This window comes from Poecile atricapillus, chromosome 14 (assembly GCF_030490865.1).
Source record: "Poecile atricapillus isolate bPoeAtr1 chromosome 14, bPoeAtr1.hap1, whole genome shotgun sequence".
Taxonomy (NCBI): Eukaryota; Metazoa; Chordata; class Aves; order Passeriformes; family Paridae; genus Poecile; species Poecile atricapillus.
Window position 1 is genome coordinate 15,383,875 of NC_081262.1, and position 22,114 is coordinate 15,405,988.

The window sequence follows — 22,114 nt, forward strand, 5'->3', positions numbered from 1 at the left end:
CACAAACTGGTTTGGGATGAGGAGATTGGGGGAATCCTGTGCTGACTCCTCTGCAGCCATGGCCAGGCTGTGGTAACTTGGGATGGTGAATTCATTTATTGCAAATAATAGAGATGAAAACTGGACATCACTCGATGTTGAGCTCCAAACCCTACATTGCATGAGGGGTTTGAGCCTTTGAAAGAGGCAAAACACTTGAAAACCCTAAAAGGAATAAAGGAAAGTGTGTTTAGGTTTGGGATTTGCTTCTTCCCTTCCCTCCTCCCCTCCAGCACATCCTCCCTGTTTCTCCTCCTCCCCTGCCCCAGCAGAGACCTCTGGAAAATCCCAAAGCACGGCTTTTGCCACACCACGTCCCGAGCACGTCCCAAACTCTCGGAGCGCGTGTGAGGCGGGCGCAGCCGCCATTGGCGGGTGATTTTATTCCCTTTTTTTTTTTTTTTTTCCCCAAAAAAACCCAGCCCGTGGCTCCCTCTCCGGCTGCGCCAGAGATAACAATGGGGGGCTTTGTGCTGCCCTGCAGCTGCTGAAATTTGACGAGATCCAAGTGAGGAAAACAGGAGCAGGTGGGTCAACAACGTGACCCTTTCGTTCCCAGCAGTATCAGTGAGCCCCGGGATGGAGCCCAGGAATAAGGATGTGTTGGTTGGGGCTCGGAGGATGGGAATTGTCTCTTGGAGAGAGCCCTGATGGGGTTTGCTGCTGTTTATGGGATGGGTTTCACCCCCAAAACTCCAGGATTGGGGAATTTTACTGGAGGAGATCGCTGCTCCCTTCATTCAATGGTTTATTGGTTTTGGGATGCTCCCAATGGCCGATATCTGCCTTCCCATCCCACAGCCCCAGATGTGGCTGCTCCATCCCTGGAAGTGTCCAAGGTTGGACAGGGGTTGGAGCAGCCTGGGACAGTGGGAGGTGGCAGTGGATGGGCTTTAAGATCCTTTCCAACCCAAACCATTCCATGACTCTATCCCAGGTCATGGAGGTGACTCCTTCATGTCCGTTTTTTGCTGCCCTACAAAATGTCGGGGGTGGGAGTTGTTGCAGTTGGAGGAGGGTTTGGGATGTGCTTCCCAGGGAGTTTGGGGCACAAGGAGGATGTGGCTGTGTTGGCCTCCTGGCACTGCAAACACATCTCATTGTGGAATCCTGGAATGGGATTGGGATCCTGGGTTGGGAGGGACCTTAAGTCATCACCGTCCTCACCTTCATCACCACCCCCACTTGATAGCAGCGAGAGGAGGGCAAAAACCAGGAGAGAAACCCTGGAGGGAATGAGCTGGGAGGGTCAGTGAGGAACCCTGGAGAAATCCTGCTGGAAGGGTCAGTGAGGAACCCTGGAGGAACCCTGGAGGAACCCTGGAGGGAATGAGCTGGGAGGGTCAGTGAGGAGCCAGCTGCTCCTCAGGGCTCCCCTGCCAGGTGGGGTGGCCTGGCCCATCCCTTCAGGTGTCACGGTGTGTTTGGGCTCTGTGAACCCCTGAATGGTGTCCAGAGGTGACAGCGCCCAAAGCTCAGCAGGAACGTGGCTCCAGCCTCAGACCTGTCGAAGAATCCGAAGGATTTGGAGTTTGAGGCTTTCAGGGCAGATGTGAACAACTGTGTGTGAGTCAGCGGGGAGGAACGGGAGGTTCTGCCGATGGATTTGGTAATCTTGGGCCTGGTATCATCTTACAGCCCAGTGAGGGTGAGCTGCAGCCCAGCTCCCCCCTCCTCTGCTGAGCTGTGGATTCACTTGTGGTGTTCAACACGTTCATATCCTCAAATCTTCCTGACTGAGCTGGAATTTTTATGGAAACCACAGCACAGGAGCACCTGGGATAATCCCACCAGCCCCAGCGTTTCCACTGCCCGTGGAGCAGCATCCAGCAGCACTTTGTTTGCACGAGAGGAAGCCTGAAAGAGGAGTGGGCTCAGGGGTCTTGGAGGTCTTCTGCAAGCTTAATGTTTTTCCAGGAATGAGGGATTACGGTCTGGATGAGTCCGTGCTGGATGGAGAAGGGAAGGCTTTGGCCAGGAGAGGTCCAGGCTGAGGAGGGATGGATGGATGATGGATGGATGATGGATGGATGGATGGATGGATGATGGATGATGGATGGATGGATGGATGGATGATGGATGGATGATGGATGGATGGATGATGGATGGATGGATGATGGATGATGGATGATGGATGGATGGATGGATGGATGATGGATGGATGATGGATGGGATGGATGGATGATGGATGATGGATGGATGGATGATGGATGGATGATGGATGGGATGGATGGATGGATGATGGATGGATGGATGGATGATGGATGGATGGATGATGGATGGATGGATGATGGATGGGATGGATGGATGATGGATGGATGGATGGATGAATGATGGAGGATGGATGGATGATGGAGGATGGAGGATGGATGGAGGGATGGATGATGGATGGATGGATGATGGATGGGATGGATGGATGATGGATGGATGATGGATGGATGGATGATGGATGGATGGATGATGGATGGATGATGGATGATGGATGGATGGATGATGGATGATGGATGGAGGATGGATGATGGATGGATGGATGGATGAGGGATGGATGGATGGATGGATGGATGATGGATGATGGATGGATGATGGATGGATGGATGGATGGATGATGGATGGATGATGGATGGATGGATGGATGAGGGATGGATGGATGGATGGATGGGATGGATGGATGGATGGATGTGGATGGATGGGAAGAAGCACAGTGGGTGATGTATCCCAGAAAACTGATCCCACACAGGCAGCTGCGGTGACTCCATCCCTCAGGAAGGGGGTTGTGAGTAAATCAGAGCCTCTCCCAGCTTACCTGCCCCTAAACCTGGTTTTAGCAGGACCTTGTGAGTCTCCTGAGGCAGGAGCACAGCCCCACGTGTGCCCTCAGCAGGGAACAGCCAGGGCCGGGCAGGATTTAACCCCAAACTGGGCGAGTTTTGAGGCCCAGACTGCTGCCCCAGCCTGCGAGCCGGGTTTATCCTTGGCTGCACTTGCAGTTAATCCCGGCTTGGGGCCGGGAATGATGCCGGGAATGCCAGAGCTCTGGCCCAGCAGCTGGCATTGCTGTTTACTCCGTGCTCCGCCGTCCCCTTCCTGGCACAGCTCCATCCCGCTGTGCCGCCTGCTGCCAGCATTCCAAGCCATCCCTTCGGGATAAAAGCAACAGGTGCAAGGCTGGACTCGTTGTCCAGGGAGGTCAGGCCATGCCAGGAAGGATTCGCTTGGCTGGGATGCTGGGAGCATCCTCCTGGAGCTGTGGGACGTGTGGGAATCATCCTGCGATGTTACTGCTGAAGATGAACAGATCACACAGACACAGGTCGAGGTGTGGTGGAGAGAAGAGCAGAGTTTATTTTTCCCTCCAGGATTTACAGGCTCCTGAGCACAGCCAGGGATTGGATGGTCAGGATAACACTTTCTCACTGCACTGGCCATGAGAGATGCCCATCACAAGACGTGGAACAGAAAGAATGTACACATATCTATGTTTACAGTTCCTGTCCTGGGAAAGTCCTTAGAAAACCATGGCAGCAAGCTCAGAAGCTGAGTTTTCAGGGTGACATTGCGGGATCTCAGCATCCTTCTGTGCCCCTTTCCTGGGAATTGGGGTTAAAAATAAAGCAGGGAAAGCTGCTGGTGTGCCCTGCTGGGCGAGGGCAGCGCTGCTCCCCCGGGAATGGATGCACAGGGATGCAGGAGTTTGGATCGACACCCATCCCCAGCAGGGCAGGGTGGTGATTACCATATGAAAACAGGGATAACAGTGGGATTCTTGTGCCGGCAGGAATGAGGGAGATCTACGACCCTTTTGGTGCCAGTCAGCCCCGGAGCTGGGTTCAGGCACAATTAACCTTTCACTTTTGGGATGAGCCGGTGCTTTCCTGCTGCAGCTGCTTTTGGGACAATATTCCTTACTTCTCCTCCCAGAAACATTAATTTGGGCATCTGGGGGGGCTGTGCTGGGAACCACAGGCTGTGCAGAGGGAGGAGGGGGAGTTTTTAATGGCTTTGATGTATAATAATCTGAGTTTTAAAAATTCTGTTTTGATTTAAGGGGTTTTCGCACGTTAAGATAGGAAAAGAAAAAAAAAATAGAAAAGGTTTCACGACTGTTATTGGAAATATTTTAAAGCAAATTCAAAGTGGTTTTTCTTGTGTGACAACATCAAATCAGGGGCTGGAAAAATCTTGGGGTGGGGGATCAGGGGGTTCCAAGGGATGGATGGGTTTGGAATGGGTTTGGAATGTGTTTCCCTGCCTCTTTGGGCTGGGTGAAGGGAATTGTTCTGGATCAAACTGGTGAAGTGCCTGGAGAAACCTTGGGAAGGAGCAGGAGCCACGGACACTGCTTGGTTTAATTTCTGTATCTGAGAATATCAATGTCTTCAATGGCTCCACCAAGGAATTTTCAGGAATTCTCCTCACCAACATGCCACTTTTTTTTTTTTTTAATGGTTTCAGAGTACAATTCTGTCACGTAGAAATACTTGAGAATCAGAATAATTGGAGGTGGGACAGAGCTGGAGCAATTTAGTTTTGGCAGGGATAAATTGGTGCTTCCAGAGGTGGTGGGGGTTGGACTTTGCCTGTCAAAACAGAGCTGTGTGTTCTGCCTCTCTTGGAATAACCATTCCAATATTTATAGGCTGGGATGGAGGAGAAAATACAAAATACAGATTTTGTATCTCCAGAGGATCCAGGGAATGGATTCATGGTGGGATCCCAAGGCTGTGCTTTGAGCTCAGTCCAGGGTAATTTGGTTAAATCCAGGGATGTGTAAAATCCAGCAATTGGTAAAATTGACCCAATGGACAATTTTGGTACCATTTTTATATATATATATATATTTTTTTTTGTGATTAAAATTCCAACCTTCTCATTGCACTGAATGTTGATGATGACGAGACCTAATGGGATTTTAATCACTATTTTTTGAAGCTGAAACTGCCCCATTTTGGTAAAAATCCAGCCCAGTCCATGGCACTGCTGGATCCATCCATGACTGGAGGAATCAGTGGCTCTGCTTGGTTGTCCCACGCTGCTTCCCAGGGCACTGAAATCACATTTTTTGTTCTTCTATGAATAACTTCATAGAAGTAATTAATTTTTATAAAATCTCACTTTTATGTTTGGAGAAGAACAACCCCAAAGCTTCAACCCCCCGACTCCCCCCGATGTGGGATGTCTGTTTTAGGGTAGCTGGTGCCTGATTTCCCCCAAATTAACCTTAAAAAGCATTCAAGGTGGTCCTTGAGGTCCTTCAAGGTGGTTTTGGGTTTTTTTTTTTAATCCTTCAATTTAAATTTAATTCCAGGATAACTTCCATAATTATTTCCTCCTTCACTTCTTGTTGGCCCTGCAGGATGGGAATCACAGCTCCTGGAGACAGGATTCCTGGGAATATTCCTGTGCCCGCTCTGGACCCTGTCCCGCCTGCCCCAGGGCTCTCCCCCTTCCAGAATCGTCATCTGGAGCTTCCGCTGGCTGATTTTCAGGATCATGCTCGGAGCGGTGAGTGGGAATTCACTTCCTGGAGGTGACAGGAGGAATGTCCCGTGCCAGCTGGGAATTGCTGGGATCCCAATCCAGCACCTCAGCATCTGCTGGTTTGGGAGTTTTCCCGGTTTCGAGGGAAAGCTCAGGATGCTTCAGCTCTCTCCTGGCTTTGTTTTGAGGAGGAGAAGCAGGAGGGAACGATCCCTGTGGATGTGTTGGTGCTGCACTTGAGTGCCTCTTCCAAAGGAATTAAATGGTAGTTGGGCATTTGTGGCTTTTCCAACAGAATGTTGGAATTTGGTGGGTAATTCCCAGCTTTGCCCAGATTTCTTCTCCATTATTTTTGCTTTTCTGCCACAACAGAAGAATTGCTGCAGAACTGTCCCGCTGCCAGAGGGAATTCCCAAGCAGCTTGTAAGGGAATCCATCAGGATCTGACACATCCCTGTTAAAATCAAGGCGTGGCCGGGGCGTTTTCCCGTCAGCTCCCTCTGCTTGGATGTTCCAGAGCATCCCAAATCTTTAAAGCTGAGGATCATCACTGTGGGAGGAGTGGTTGAGTTTTCTGGAATTTTGGCTTGGAATTGTTTCAGGGATCTCAGGGAGAAGGTTTTATTTGGGGCATTTTTCACCAGCAGGATCTGAGCCAAGTGTCAGCACAGGCCCTTCATCCCAGGGATCTTGCTGCTGCTTTGGATTCAGGGAATGCCTGGACGTGGCACTCGGGGCTCTGCTCTGGTGGACAGTGTCAGGATTGGCCATGGGATGATGATCTTGGAGGTCTTTTCCAAGCTCAGTGATCCCAGGGTTCTGTGGTTCTCAGCTGTGATGTGGATTGTTGAGTTAATTGACACCGAGCGTAGCAGAACATCCCTGATTTCCTTAAAAATCGACCTGATCACCAATTTCCATCCTGTTTTCCCTCTAAACTGGGATCTGCCTGAGCTTTTTTCCTGCTGATGTGTCTCATATATCCTGAATTATGGGACAGGCTGGATGTGAAGGAAAACTGCTTCCCGAACATCTCTGTTCCCGTTATCCACGCTGCTCTTCACCAGGAGAGCAATAACTCCTGATATTTTTGGGAAGAGACGTGTCCCTGTGTGCCTGGGATGCTGATATATCACTAACAGGCACGGGAGAGGAGAACATGGGAAGGTCATTAAATGGGGACCCCCCCAGGCGAGTGATTGATGGGATTTTTAATGCTTTGGGGCCCAAACTCGTGTAGGGTTTCTCCTGGGCCGGGGGAACGGGAAGGATCCTCCTGGAATGCAGGTGCACCTGCTCCCAGGGCATCTTTGGTTTCCTCCTGAGCTGGCCAGGAGCTGGGTGTGTACAGCAGTGGGTCTGAAGGAGTTTTTCCCTGGGGTGGGGTTGGCAGTGCTTGCGTTTCCTGCAGGAAGTTCGGCTTTCCCGTGGTTCTCCCGGGATTCTCCGGGCCAGGCTTTCCTTGGGAAATCCTCCAGGCAAGCAGCGTTCCCTGCAGGCAGCTGGGCTTTCACCACCTTGTGCTGGCTGTTAGGGGAGCATTTTGGAGCTGTTCCTCGGGTGGGTGAGGTGCTGTGGCCTCTCCAGGTTCTCATCCCAGCACTCTCCTGTTTTCCATGGTCACTTCCTGAACCACGGGGCTGATTTCACCTGTCAGCCCCTTTTCCCTCCTTTCAGCATCTCATTTTTGGGATCTTTTTCCACATGGAGCTCTGACAACCTGGGACTTTGCACAGAACAAGCCTGGTCTGGTTTGGAGGAGGATGTTGGAGGGAAGGTTGGAACGAGATGATCTTTAGGGTCTCTTCCAACACAAACCATTTCACCATTAGGGAGTTTTGCTGTTTCCTGGCTAAATCTCCTCCCAAAAAATCTCATCCAGACCTTGTTTTATTGTGCACAGGAGCTGGCTGGGCTTGTTTAGGGGTGACACAGCACGGGAGAAGTGGGATAATCCCGGCTGTGGTGGGAGGCGAGGAGCTCAGGCAGGCGCTGCTGCCGGGGTTTGATTGGCAGCGAGTGCTGGGCTGAGCTCAAATATTGCTGCCTTTTTAAAAGGCATAATTACGTGATTCAATCTATATGTTTGATGTTCCTAATCACCCATTAGAGCAGGATGTAAAGAGGGATGCTTCCCAGGAACGGAATAGGGGCTCTTTGTGTGAGGCAGCAGCTCGTTAGGTTTAAGTGATGCAAACACACATTTGCAGGGCTGCTTTCCCTCAGAAGAGCTCGGTGGTTTGATGGCTTCATCATTTTGTTTGTGACTCTCTGTCACTCGGATTTCTCCAGGCTTGGGAGATGCAAGGGATGGGTTTGTGATGCCACCAGAGTCACGAGGTGGGAGGTGAAATGTGCGCTGAGCTTTCTGCCGCCCCTCGGCTGCAGGGGTGAGAGGAAACAGCCTCAACTTGCAGCAGGAGGGTCAGATTAAATACCAGAATGATTTATTGTTCTCTGAAGGGATGTTCAGCGTTGGAAAGAGCTGCCCAGGGAGGTGGTGAAGTCACCACAGAAGTGTTTGAGACATTGGATGTGGTTTAGGGCTGCTGGATGGTCCTGGAGCTCTCTTCCAATCCGGAGAATTCCGTGTTAGCCAAGCCACAGGGGCTGCCCGAGAGGAGCAGGGTCCTTGGCTTGGTGGCACTGAGTGTTTGTCATCTGCAGCTGCCTGGGGACTCTCTGTGCTCTCCAAGCCTTGGAGAGTTGGTTTTCCATCGGTGGTGGATGGGTTTGGGGTGGTGCCAGCCCCTTCTCCAAGCCCTCACTGCAGGCTGGGGGTGCTCAGGGGGCTCCTGGCAGCCCCTTCCCCAAAGTTTAATAACCCCTGATCCCCAAAAAAGGGATTGGCTGGAGCTGTGCTTCCATGGGCCAGCATCTCCCTGAATCCTGTGGATTCCCAAAGCCCAGTGCTCTGCCTGGAGCTGTTGGGGGAGCTCCTGGTGGAATCCCCATCCTCTGCTTCCAAGGTGAGGCTTTCCCTCCCAGGTGGAAGAGTTTCTGCTTCATTTTGGGGTTGTTTTGGGGGTTTTTTTTGGTCAGGAGCTCTCCATCAAATACAACGTGTGGCTAAAACCCCATTCAGCAAAATGTTAGTCCTGGGATTTTCCTGCAAGGCCTGATGAGAATTTCATGGAGCCCATTCCACATTTGGGGGAGTTCCCTGCTGCAGGTGAGACCCAAATTCCTGCCCAGGCCTGGACTGGAGCTGATGAGTTGCCAACACCATCCTGAGGAAAGCCTGGAGTAGCTCCTTGTGCCCTGAAAGTTGTCAGGGATTGTTAAAGTAAACCATAAACCAGAGTTTCTGTTTCTTCATGAGGGGCTTTGTCGGAGCACGAGCTCCGAAATGTGAGAATTTGGTTGTCATCAACACCTGCCTGCGAGTGCAGCAGCACTGAGCACACCTGGAGACTGCAGGAACACTGGGAATGGGATCCCAGGGCACTTTGGGAAGAGTCCTGGAGCAGCAGCTTCATCCTCCAGCCCCTCAGTGCTTGAGGAGGCTCCTCCTGATGTCCTGGGCTTTTCCTGGGCTGCAGGAGCAGCATTCCCTGGCTGAGCCGTGGGGTGGGAGCTCAGGCTGCATCCTGAGGGGCTTGGTCAGTGTCCCTCAGCATTTTCCTGGATTTCTCAGCACTGCTGGGGGTGTGTCCGTTATCCAAAGGATTCCTGTGCCCGTTTGGTTATGTTCTGCACAAGGAATATTATCCTGGAATGGTTTGGCTTGGAAAGGATCTTAAAACTCATCCAGTTCCAACCCCAACACCTTCTGCTGTCACAGGTGATCCAAGCTGGGCACTTCCAGGGATGGGGCAGCCACAGCTTCTCTGGGAAACAGGGAATAATGGGAATAATGATCCCTGCTGGGGATGCACGGAGGAGATGGGGGAGCTTTGAGCACCGGGGGTGCAGCAGCACGTTGGAAAACTGGGAATAAGCTGGGAATGAGGGTGGTTGGTGCCTCACAGAGGATCCCAGACATATGGAATGAGTTACCAGGGAAGGTGGCTGGAGCAGTGAGTGTGAGTCTGAGACATCTTGATTGCTTTCTGCAGGAAAGGATTGAAGAGCAGAGTGAAAAACCAGGGAAGAGGGATTTAAAGCACATTACCACTTTAATTTAAAAGTGCCCAAAGCAAGGAAATGCAGATTTAAAGCTGCCAATCTCTGCCTGGCTGCTGCAGGTGTTGGGGCTGGGAGGACTCCGGGGTCTGTGTCCAGATGGGTCCTGGGGCCATGAGCCCAATCCCAAACTTTGGGTTTGTCCCAGGAATGAGATCCTCGAATAGGTGTGTTCTGTAATAATTTCATTCTTTATAACAGAAAGGTATTTTTCTTTAATTATCTACCCTGTGCCCTTGACATCTGCCCTGTGTGATGCCCTTAAAACTTGTGGGATCTGGGATGGGGGTTTTTTTTTCCTCAGGAAGGGTTTTCTTCCTCCTTTTCCCAGTGTGGAGAGCCCTTCCCAGGAGCTGCTCCCTCTGCTCCTCCTCACGTCACACACGAGGTTCTGAGCAGGAATTTAGGGGGAGTTCAGGGAAATTTAGGGAAACCCAAGAGCATCTTTTCCACTTGGGATTTGTGACTTGGCCGTGCCTCCCCTTGCTTTGCTTCCTGTAAACAGAATTTCTCTTTATTTATTTTTTTTTTCCTTTTTCACTTCCCAGATTTCCCTTTCTGTCCAAATGCCCCCCCCCCCTTCCCAAATCCAGGCTCAGCCCCTCTGAGCTGTTCAGGAACATCCTCGGAAGTGGCTGCAGAACAGAGGAGATTTTGGCAGGCAGAGGCTTAGAAAATAATTTCAATCCTTTGCTGTTTCAATTCTACACAAGAGATATTTTCCCCTTTTGCAGGAGGATAAAAGCTCATTTAAAGTGACAGTTTTGGGGAAAAAATAATGCAGAAAGAATTATAATAATCAAATTCTTCCCCCCCTCCTTGAATTATCACCATTTTTTCCTGTGGATTTGTCCATCTTTCTCCGAGATGTGATTTCACAGGAAAAGGATCAATTCCTTCCAGATTATTTACCCATCACTTGATATTTAATATGCTTTTCAACTGTTTTGAATTTCCTTTGCTGCTAAAAAACATTTCTTTTAACCCTGTGCAGCAAATCCTTTCAGAACCTTGTGGTTGGTGCGAAACTCTTGGTGTTCCTTGTTTTGTTTTCTCTTGGAGCCTGTTAAAAGTGTCAGGACGTGGGTGGCATTTGAAAGGTTACTGGAAAGGGTGGGGCTGTGATTAGCTAAGAAGGGAGATGAACTTTCTGGCAAAAATAAGGAAGCAAACAGAATCTGGATGCCTGCAGTAAAATGGAATCAAATAGAAGTTGGGATTCGGGCGATCCCGAAACACCAAAAGGGGGGAGCGGCAGCAGAATCCAGCGGATGTAGATGTCAGCTCGGTGACAGGCGTGCCCTGATCCTGGCCATTATGGCCCTGAAATGGAGAATAATTATTCTAATTTGTTTTATTACATTAGCGTGGGTAGGAGGGAAGAAAGGGAGCTTTCTTCGCTGCCTTTCTCATTATTCCTGGGCGAGCGCGGCGGGGCCAGCTCCCGGCTCCCGCGCCGGGCCTTCATGGGAATTTTTGGAAAATGATGTCTGCAATGTTCTGACCTTTGCCGTCCCAGCTGCAGCCTCCTCCTCTCTGCAGGGATCCCACACTTGACTCCTTAGCAACCTCCTTTGTGCCTCTGATCTCTCTCCATTTCTCTGGTAATAGCCCTTGGCAGCGGGACTTGTTGTTCCTTGGTGGCTGGAAAAGGCAGGAGCCACCCATGCCAAGGGTTTTGCAGGATCCCTTTCACCCAGCGCTGCCTCCAGAGCCCCCCAGATGCTGCTGGGGGCTTCCCAAAGGGGCTTTTTTGGGGTGGGGGGGAGTTGAGGGAGGGAGGGGAAACGGCAGCAAATTGAAGGAAGCCAAGTCAACATCTGGGAATTGTCCAGGATCCTGCCGGTGCAGGGCTCTGGTGGCTCCAGGCAGGTTCACCTGAGCTCCTGCAGGTCCTGGCAGGGGTCAGAACCCTCTGAGCAGGTGGGGTTTGCTCACCTGGATCATGGTTTGGCTCACCTGGACCATGGTTTGGCTCACCTGGGTCATGGTTTGCTCACCTGGGTTATGGTTTGGCTCACCTGGATCATGGTTTGGCTCACCTGGGTCATGGTTTGGCTCACCTGGATCATGGTTTGGCTCACCTGGATCATGGTTTGCTCACCTGGACCATGGTTTGGCTCACCTGGGTCATGGTTTGCTCACCTGGGTCATGGTTTGGCTCACCTGGGTCATGGTTTGGCTCACCTGGACCATGGTTTGGCTCACCTGGGTCATGGTTTGGCTCACCTGGATCATGGTTTGCTCACCTGGGTCATGGTTTGCTCACCTGGATCATGGTTTGGCTCACCTGGATCATGGTTTGCTCACCTGGGTCATGGTTTGCTCACCTGGGTCATGGTTTGGCTCACCTGGGTCATGGTTTGCTCACCTGGACCATGGTTTGCTCACCTGGATCATGGTTTGCTCACCTGGGTCATGGTTTGGCTCACCTGGGTCATGGTTTGGCTCACCTGGACCATGGTTTGGCTCACTTGGGTTATGGTTTGCTCACCTGGACCATGGTTTGGCTCACCTGGGTCATGGTTTGCTCACCTGGATCGTCACAGGATGCTGGAGTGGTTTGGGTTGGGAAGGGCTCCCGCTGTCCCAGGTTACTCCCAGCTCCATCCAGCCCGGCCTCGGCCGCTCTCAGCGCTCCCAGGATGGTGTGGAAGTGCCAGGCTTGGAGCTGGGAAGGGATGGGAAGGGATGGGAAGGGATGGGAAGGGATGGGCAAGGTGCAGAGCAAAGCAGAGCCAGCCGAGGAGCACAGAGCTGTCCCTGCCTGGCTGCGGGATCGGAAACCGCGGAATTGGGTTGGAACTGACCTTAAAGCCATGGGCAGGGACACCTCCCACCATCCCAGCCTGTCCTCAAACCCTTCCAGGCATGGAGCATCCTCTTCTTCCTCTCTTTCCATGGAAGAAGCAGCAGGAATCTGAATTTGGTGAGGTCGGTGGGAGCGTCAAGTGCAGCTCCGGTTGACGCCTTTGCTTTGCTGCTGTCACAGCCGTGTCACCTGTTCCCTGGGGGACATTCCCTAAGGAACAGAAAATCTGGGATCCAGCTCATCCTTCCTGCACCTTGATCCATCAGCAGGGAGGGAGATGTGGAAGGTCTGGAGTCCTGGAGCTTTGAGGGAGTTTGAGACCCCCAGCTGAAGTTGGTCTCCTTGGATTCCTCGGATTTGGGTTCTCCAGGAGCCTCTTCCAGCCCTGCCCTATAATCCTTAAATGATTTTATTTTTGGATTTCACCTTGGGAAGCTCCTTCCTCTCCCACGAACTGGGGTCTAAATTTGTCTCAGGATACCCTGGTGAGGGCTTGGCTTTCACAGAGATGGTGAAACCACTTTTCCTGTGGGTAGCAGAGGTGGGAAGTGCACGGAGCTGGGATTTTCCTCTGGAATCGTTCCTTATTTATAGCAGGAGCAAAATGAAAATCTAGAATTTAGGTGGGAATTTTGGGTGGGATTTTGCCCATCTTTTGTAGATTTTGTAGCAAAGACACAGAAAGGTCTTTAAATTGACTCTAAATTTCTAACGTGGGTGCCCCATTCCCCACCCTTCCCTCTGGAGCCGGGATCAATAGGGAATTTTGCAGACATAGCTTGAGTCACCAGGCTTTTGCTCAGCTTCCCGTGCTATTGGCCTGTCTGTACCATTTTTTTCAGAATTAATTTTGGGCTGAAAAAGTCTCAAAGAAGCGCTTTGTTCCTCCTTGACACTCACTCCAGGGAAAAAAGAAAAAAAAAAAAAGGGAAAAAAAAAAAAAGAGGAGAAAAAGGAAAGGAAAAAAAAAAACCGTGGAAAATCTGACATCTGCATTGTAGAGAAAAATCAATAGATAGGGAGGAATATAATTATCCCCCACTCCTGAAGGAATTTTTCAGATATTTTTTGGAACAGTGACTCATATGGGCTTAGGGCTTGAATGACATTTTAATTATTCCGGCTTTTTTTCGCTTTGAATCACCCGAGTAGAGCAGCCTGGAAGGGGCAGAGTTGGGCACGGCCATCACGGGAAGATGAAAGGGCAGGATTTGGTGTTGGAGCTGAGCTCTTCCCTCCCCTCAGGTGGGGGCTGGATCCCCCCTGGATCCCCCTGGATTCCATTTGCTGGCATCCTGTAAATAAAGGGATTTATTCCTCTGCCTTGGGAATGTTTGGTTCCATATTCCAGGATGGACACAGTGTGGGGGCAAAGTGATTCAACCCAGGAATTTTATTATCCATCATTAAAGTCAATCTTAAAAATAATAATAATAAAAAAAAAATCCTAAATGGAATTTTCCTTGCTCAGTGGGAAAGGCTGCTGGATTTAATTCCCCTTAATTTGGGGAGTTTGGAGTTTTCCAAGTCCAAGCAGGTGCTGCATCTCCATCCTGCCCCGAGCTCCTCGGCCGTGCCCTGGAGGGAGCAAACCTGGCAGGGGAGGAGGAATTGAGCCCATATTTCATTCTGGACCTTAATTCAATCCAGGGGCAACATTTTTTTATTCCTCCTGCTGTAAATTCCTGTGACAAGGACCTCGAGTTCCCCCTTCCCAGGCCGGGAGCGCTCATTATCCCGAGGAACCGGAGTGCCACGAGTGCCCGACCCCGGTGTCCCCACAGCCACCAGCCCAGCAGTGGGAATTTAATAATCCTGGACTCAGAGCAAGGCCACCGAGGTGAAAGGTTCACTTGGCCACCTGGTTGAGCTCAGATTTAATTTGTATTCCTGAAAAGTTCCCGATTTCCGGGAGTCCCCTCTGGATGTGCGGAGCTGCCCTGGGGTGCCTGGTGCTCGGAGATCTCCAGGATTCTGTGGTTCCTCCTTCTCCTTTCCTGCCTCTCCTCTGCAGAGCTGAAGCCTCAGAACACAAAGATTTTTCTGTGCTCGTGTTCCTTGGTCCAAATCCTTGGGAAAACTGGAGAACTCAGGTGCCAGTGTGGGAGTGAAGTGGCCTCAAAGACAGCTCAGGGTAAAGCTGACTTGAAACCCCTTCATGATGAGAGTGGGAGTTTTTTTATGCTGCAGAACATCTTTGATATGAAGCCTTTCCTGTCTGAAAGCTTCCTAGTAAACAGAAAGGGATGAGCTGCCTGAGTGAGTCATTGCAGGGAAAATCGGGATTTTCAGAGCGCTGCTTTTCCTTCCCCCCCCCCCCCCCCCCACCCCATCCTCGTTTTAATTGGAGTTTTAATTATCCGTGCTGAATAACAGAGGTTGATAACAGCCCAGGGAAGGGAGGAGGGAAGGTCATCAAGATAACTGTCCTGTTTTAATATTGCAGCATTCCTGCACGGAGCTTCCTCCGTGTGTCCCGGCCCTGCCGGGGCTGGAGCTGCAGCGCATCCCGGGAGATGCGATCAACAGATCCTGGAATTTTAGGGAAGCTTGGAGGGCAGGACAGGCCGGGGATGGCTGGGCAGGGGAGGATGGAGTGGCTGTGGACAGCGAGGGTGGCTTGTCCCTGCTCCAAAGGGGTGGATGGGATGTGCTGAGTAAATCCCTGGAGATAAAGAATCCCTGGAGATCACCAGAAACCCTGGGTATCACTGCACCTTGCATCCCTCTTCTGCCGGGCAGGAGTTCACAAACCCTGCCCTGCCCTGGGCTCTCAGCTGTCAGACACACACACAGCCCTGGGAACTGGATATTCCTGGATATTTCCCAGGTCTGGACAGTTTTGGAGGGTCTTTAATTGGAAATTTGAATTTCTTTTGAGCTCCAAACGTGTTAAACTTGATTTAATGCTGCAAGTGAAGATTTGTTTTAGCGTGGGCAGGGAGGTTGCAGCAGAGGAGCCACTGTGGTCTCTTCCAACCTGTTCCAATTCTGGGGATTTAGATGGAATTCATAAATGCTGGAATCTCCTCCTCTGAGCTCAGATTTTAGCAGGAAGGTCACCCATCCCTTCCCTGCTGCGAATGTCAGGGAGCCTCAGGATGCTCCCCAAAACTCCCAGAAAGTCCCAGGGATTTTCTGCAGGGGGAGGCAGGACCGTGACAACTCGGGCAATGTCAGAGGCAGGCAAATGCCCCCTAATTGTATGCAGATGACAGAGCTGCTTCAACCTTTTGACTAGTGAAGCTTTCCTCAATTTGGGATATTGTGATCCTAATCAGGGACCTCTCCCGGACATCAAAGCCAGCCTTGATTGCTCGGCTTCCTGCTCCAGCCCATCCCTGCCCAGGTGTCTTTCCTGCTCTGGCCGACTGATTCCTTTCTGCTCTTCATCTCCGAGGCCAAGAAATTCAATCCCGGTGTTGCTGCCAGCCCTGGAATGGACCCAGTGATTTGGAAATGTCCCTCTTGTTGTTCTGAAGTCGCAGGGCAGGGGAGACCTGCTGCTCCAGCCTCTAACCTGAGGTGGGGCAGGGCTGTCAGCAGCGCAGCCAGCTGTGTTTGGGGCTGGCAGCTTCCTTCCCCTGCCCCTCTTTTGTTTCTCTAATTATTTTAATTGCATCTCTGTGTCCCTGCTCCCTGTCCCCATCCCTGCTCCCTGTCCCCATCCCTGCTCCGTGTCCCCAGCCCTGCTCCGTGTCCCCATCCCTGCTCCCCATCCCCATCCCTGCTCCCTGTCCCCATCCCTGTTCTGTGTCCCCATCCCTGCTCCGTGTCCCCATCCCTGCTCCCCGTCCCCATCCCTGCTCCCCATCCCCATCCCTGCTCCCTGTCCCCATCCCTGTTCTGTGTCCCCATCCCTGCTCTGTGTCCCCATCCCTGCTCCCCATCCCCATCCCTTCTCCCTCTCCCCATCCCTGCTCCCTGTCCCCATCCCTGCTCCCCGTCCCCATCCCTGCTCCCCGTCCCCATCCCTGCTCCCTCTCCCCATCCCTGCTCTGTGTCCCCATCCCTGCTCTGTGTCCCCATCCCTGCTCCCTGTCCCCATCCCTGCTCCCTGTCCCCATCCCTGTTCTGTGTCCCCATCCCTGCTCCCTGTCCCCATCCCTGTTCTGTGTCCCCATCCCTGCTCCCTGTCCCCATCCCTGCTCCCTGTCCCCATCCCTGCTCTGTGTCCCCATCCCTGCTCCGTGTCCCCATCCCTGCTCCGTGTCCCCATCCCTGCTCCCTGTCCCCATCCCTGCTCCCCATCCCCATCCCTGCTCTGTGTTCCCATCCCTGCTCCCCATCCCTGCTCCCTGCTCCCCATCCCTGCTCCCTGTCCCCATCCCTGTTCTGTGTCCCCATCCCTGTTCTGTGTCCCCATCCCTGCTCCCCGTCCCCATCCCTGCTCCGTGTCCCCATCCCTGCTCCCTGTCCCCATCCCTGCTCCCTGTCCCCATCCCTGCTCCCCATCCCCATCCCTGCTCCCCGTCCCCATCCCTGCTCCCCATCCCCATCCCTGCTCCCCATCCCCATCCCTGCTCCCTGTCCCCATCCCTGCTCCCCATCCCCATCCCTGCTCCCTGTCCCCATCCCTGCTCCCTGTCCCCATCCCTGCTCCCTGTCCCCATCCCTGCTCCCTGTCCCCATCCCTGCTCCCCATCCCCATCCCTGCTCTGTGTCCCCATCCCTGCTCTGTGTCCCCATCCCTGCTCTGTGTCCCCATCCCTGCTCCCTGTCCCCATCCCTGCTCCCTGTCCCTATCCCTGCTCCATGGCACTGCTCCCTTTCCCACAGGCAGCAGAGGTGGCTTTTCCCGAGGGAAACAGTTGGGTTTGGATGTTAAAATTGTGAATCTTGCTGGGTTTTGTCTGTTTTCCCGGGGCAGAGCCTGGCTTTTCCCGCTGCTGCTTCCCAGGGATGCTGGAAGCGATGCCAGGAGCCCTGGGCTGCTCAGACCTGAGCAAAGGCTCAGGTGTGGCTGAGGCTTCTTCCTGTCAGGGGAATTTGGCATGTTCCACAAGGATTTATGTCAGATTTTCAGTAACCAGGCAGTGGAATGAGTCAGATCCATTTTGTTCCCTTGGGAACAACAACTGGACCAGGCTGTGGATGTGCCACGGGTCTCATTCAACCTCTACAGTTTCACCACAGAATTTGGCACCTTGAGACACAAAACAAAGTCAAACCAAATATTTGTGACCGTATTTTTGCTCTTTTTCCCCCCCAGGGGCTGATTAAAATCCGAGGAGATCGTTGCTGGAGAGAGTTGACTTGCATGGATTATCACTACGAGGTGAGCGACGTGCACACAAAACCTCATTTCTCTCGTCTGCTTCTCTTTTGTCGAATTTCCCCCAACCTTTCCCCTCCTGCCAGGCAGCTCTCCACGTTTCCCTCTTTATCCCAGCCTCTGGCAGTCAGGCCATGGCCTTGTGCCAGCTGGGTGATGCTGCTTTTCCCAACCACAGTCCTAAAAAACCAATTTCTCCCCTCCCCGTGGTGGATCCAGGAGCAAACCTGAGCCTCACCGAGAGCTTCCACTGTAAATCTGCTGCAGGGCAGGGACAGAAGGGAGTTTTTCGTGGTGCTGTTCCTGCTTACAGCCCCAAAAAGTGTCCATTTGACAGAAACAGAGCATCCCTGCTCTCTCCTCCACGCAGAGCAGATCCTGGACAGCTCAGGACTCTCTGGATTTATCTTTTTGACATCTGTTGCAGAGATTATGTTGCATTCTGATTATAAATTGGGGTGGTTTGCTGGTTTTGGGTTCGTCTCCTCTCTGGTTGGAGAGGCAAACTCAGCTCTCCTTCTCTCCTCACCTCTATTTTTGCATTGGAGTTTTATATAAACGGTGGTAAAAAGGAAAATCCAGCGATGTACCCAGGGTGAGAAGGGAATGGTCCTGAAGGAATCTTCCCTTCCCTGGATTGACCTCACAGCCACTGCAGGTGGCCCAGGGTGTTTTGATGTCTCTGCTCTGGAACCTGTGGCCATCAAATATTTGGGAATACAAGTCTGGTGAGGAGGAGCTGGGAAAGCCTGGAGAAAAGGAGGATCAGGAGGAATTTGTGGCTCTGCACAACTCCCTGACAGGAGGGGACAGCTGGGGAGGGAGTCGGGCTCTGCTCCCAGGGATGAGAGGAGCAGGAACAGCCTCAAACTGCCCCAGGGGAGGTTTAGATGGGATATTGGGGAAAATTCCTTCCCTTAAAGGGTGGTCAGGCACAGGAAGGGCTGCCCAGGGCAGTGGTGCAGTTCCCATCCCTGAAGGTGATCAGAAACCAGGATGTGGCACCTGAGGACACGGCGATGAGCACGGTTGGTGCTGCTGTTGTTGATCTGAAAGGGCTTTTCCAACTTTAACAATTCCATGGCTTTGTGAAATAAGATTTTGCAGGTCCAGAAAAGCTCAGTTTGCCTCCTCAGCTTCAAATCTCCTTTTCTGTGTCACTCTCATTTACTTTCACTGGGGTTTCCCCCCTGAGTGTGGGCCTGTCCAAAAGCCGCTGCCAAGGATCCAACTTCATCCCGAGTAAAACTTGGGATGAAAAGCCCCTTCAGTGCTGTCCTTCCTAATCCTGAACATGGGGGTGGCTGCAGTAAATTATCCAGTTTTCCAGGCACCTGGCAGCACTCGGGGAAAATCCAGCTCCGAGCCAGCCCCTGGCCGGCTCCACTGCTGACCCCAGCCCACAACAATCAGCCCCAATAATCCCAGCTCTCCCAAATCAACCCCAGCATCATTCCTGGAGCCCAGAGGGATAATTGAGACCATTCCTGGCGTATCCATAAGGCAGGATCCCCAGCCTGTGCAAGTAATTGGGACCAGGGGCAGGGGGCAGATCTCGTTATCAATATCAATTATTTTAATCGCCACAAAAGGGTTTCGAGGAAAGGAAAATGGAAGAGGCTGAACTTTGTCCAGCAGCAATAACGGAACAAAAATACCCAAAGGCTGGGATCCACCTGCTGGTTTCAGCCAGAGGAAGGGAGAAAAGGGGGCAGCTGAAGGTACCCCGGGGAGGGAGGGAATCTGCTCGTAATTAGGCTGATAAAAGTGGGGATTGGAGCAGGTTGGGGATGGATTTGGGCCAGATGGGTCGTGCTGGGATGTATGTTGGCCACCCCAGCTCTCCTGCTCCAGCACGAGCTGAATCCAAGATCTACATGGGCTCCTGTGCCAAGAGAATTAATGGAAACACATGGCCTCCATCCCTGCCTGGACTATTTATTTGTAGTAGGACCTGCAGCTCTGCCCGTGGAAAAGAACATTTCCACTTTTGTCAGGAGTTGTGGATGGAACAGTCCAGGGGCTTTATGGTTAAATGGGTCATTTTCCCTTCCTCTCCGCTGTGCAGGGCCCTCATCCCAGCCTTGCTGGGGCTCTGCTCCTCACTGAGGGCTCTCTGTGTGATTTGGAGAGGGGAGCAGCCTGCTTGGCACAGGAGAGGGATTTTCCTCCCAGCCCAGACCCTCCCGGATCCCTCAGGAGGAGATGGGCTCCAGGAAATGCGGGAGAGGACTCGGGCTCTGCTGCAGGTGGAGAGGACTTTGCTGCAGCACCAGGCACAGCCTTGGCACGTGGAGACTGCCTGGGGCTGCTGGATTAATGGTGCCAGGAGCCCCAAACTCTAATCCCAGCTTGGCAAGACACCACAGGCAGGGAATTTCACCTCCTTCTCCGTGGATTTCTGTGCTATCCGGGCCAGGGGCTCCAAGGTGAACCTTGGAGTGGGTTGGGATCCCAATCCCTGTGGTGTCCTGGAGCCTCGTGTGCCACCACATCCAGATGGACACTGGTGGCACCTGGCAGGAGATGTCCTGGAACCCATCCATGGGTTTATTTATCCCGTTTTGGGGTTGCTGTTGTTTCACTGTGGTTAGAGGGCTCTTTGTCTGGCAAGAAATCCCAGGAAAATGGAGTTTTCCCTCAGTGGAAGCTGCTCCCGGTGCAGCTGCCGCAGAGAGAAGCTGCTCTGGCTCTCAGGTCTGTTTGGCATCAGGATTATTCAGATTTATCTGCTGTGGATGCCAGGCTTGACACATCCATGAGTGAGGATTGCAGGCTGGAGCTGGAATTCTGTTTCCACTGGAGCCTCTGGCATGGACCCCACAGTGCCTGGGACATCCCAGCTGCCAGGGGAGGCAGAGGCAGCCTCAGATCCCTGCGTGTGTGAGCATGTCCCAATCCCTGCCTGCTCCAGAGGGATCATTCCCAGACCTCCATCCCTCAGCCACCCTGGCAAAGCCTGCCCTGGAGGGTTTTGAGCCGCTCCAGGCTCGCAGGACATCACCCAGGTGAGCTGGAGCATCTTTCCACCCCCTCTTAGGGGTCTGAGCTGGGATTGGGATGGGGGAGCACCTCCTTCTCCCCAGAGCCTCAACATTCCCTCATTCCAATCTTTATCTGGGAGTGCACAACATCCTCCCGTGCTCCAAAGGGAGCAAATCCCCTCGGGCAAGAGCCAGGCTGGAAAATCCTCCCGAGCCTGCAGAGCTCCCTCTGTCCAGCACCGCTGACACGGAGCAGCTCTGCAGGACATGGACATTTCAAACCCCAGCCACTCCAGGAGGAGCCCTGGGGTGCTGCTGGAGGTTTTGGAAGGGAAATTGGGATAATCCGAGGGGTTCTGGAATGGTCTGGCCGCTGCCACCAGGGTGGGCCGCAATCCGGTGATGCGTTTTTCCTCACGGCTGCCAAAGCACTGCTGCTGCTTTTTAATTCCAGACAGATATCTTGGAAAATTCAGCCACCAACTGGTGGGAACAGCTGTTGGGAGCAGCTGCTGGGGCAGGAGCCCCGCTGGGCACCGAATCCACGCCGGAGCTGCCGGACACAGCCACGGGTCCCTCCTGAGGGACCTCCTGAGGGACATGGAGGGGCTGGAGCGCGTCCAGGGAAGGGAACGGAGCACCAGGAATGGCTGAGGGAACTGGGAAAGGGGCTGGAGAATTCCTGAGGGAACTGGGAAAGGGGCTGGAGAATTCCTGAGGGAGCTGGGAAAGGGCTGGAGAATTCCTGAGGGAACTGGGAAAGGGGCTGGAGAATTCCTGAGGGAGCTGGGAAAGGGCTGGAGAATTCCTGAGGGAGCTGGGAAAGGGCTGGAGAATTCCTGAGGGAGTTGGGAAGGGGCTGGAGAATTCCTGAGGGAGCTGGGAAAGGGCTGGAGAATTCCTGAGGGAGCTGGGAAGGAGCTGGAGAATTCCTGAGGGAGCTGGGAAAGGGGCTGGAGAATTCCTGAGGGAGCTGGGAAAGGGCTGGAGAATTCCTGAGGGAGCTGGGAAAGGGCTCAACCTGGAGAAAAGGAGGCTCAGGGGGAATTTGTGGCTCTGCACAAGTCCCTGCCAGGAGGGGACAGCTCCCAGGGATGAGAGGAGCAGGAACGGCCTCAAACTGCTCCAGGGAAGGTTTAGATTGGATTTTGGGGGAAATTCCTTCCCTAAAAAGGTTGTTCAGGCATTGGAAGGGGCTGCCCAGTGGTGGAATCCCTGGAAGTGCTCAGAAAACGTGTGGATGTGGCATTTGAGGACGTGGTTTCGTGGTGACCACGGCGGCGGTGATGGGAATGGTGGGACCCGATTCCCTTAAAGGGCTTTTCCCACCCTTGGTTGATTTTCTGAGGCAGAGGGAAAGCAAAACCCCACTCCTGGAGCAACAGATCTCGGTCAGAGCTG

At 52.7% G+C, this 22,114-nt stretch overlaps 1 protein-coding gene across 2 annotated transcripts in view; it reads left to right on the forward strand.

Annotated features, from left to right (window-relative positions):
- LMF1 (lipase maturation factor 1) overlaps positions 1-22,114 on the forward strand; it is a 149,656-nt gene that overhangs the window by 40,851 nt on the left and 86,691 nt on the right. For both annotated transcript variants that reach the window (XM_058849503.1, XM_058849504.1), the window contains 2 exons: positions 5,393-5,541; positions 17,667-17,732. In XM_058849503.1, coding sequence (XP_058705486.1) covers positions 5,393-5,541; positions 17,667-17,732 — 215 coding nt within the window. The remainder of the gene's footprint in view (positions 1-5,392; positions 5,542-17,666; positions 17,733-22,114) is intronic.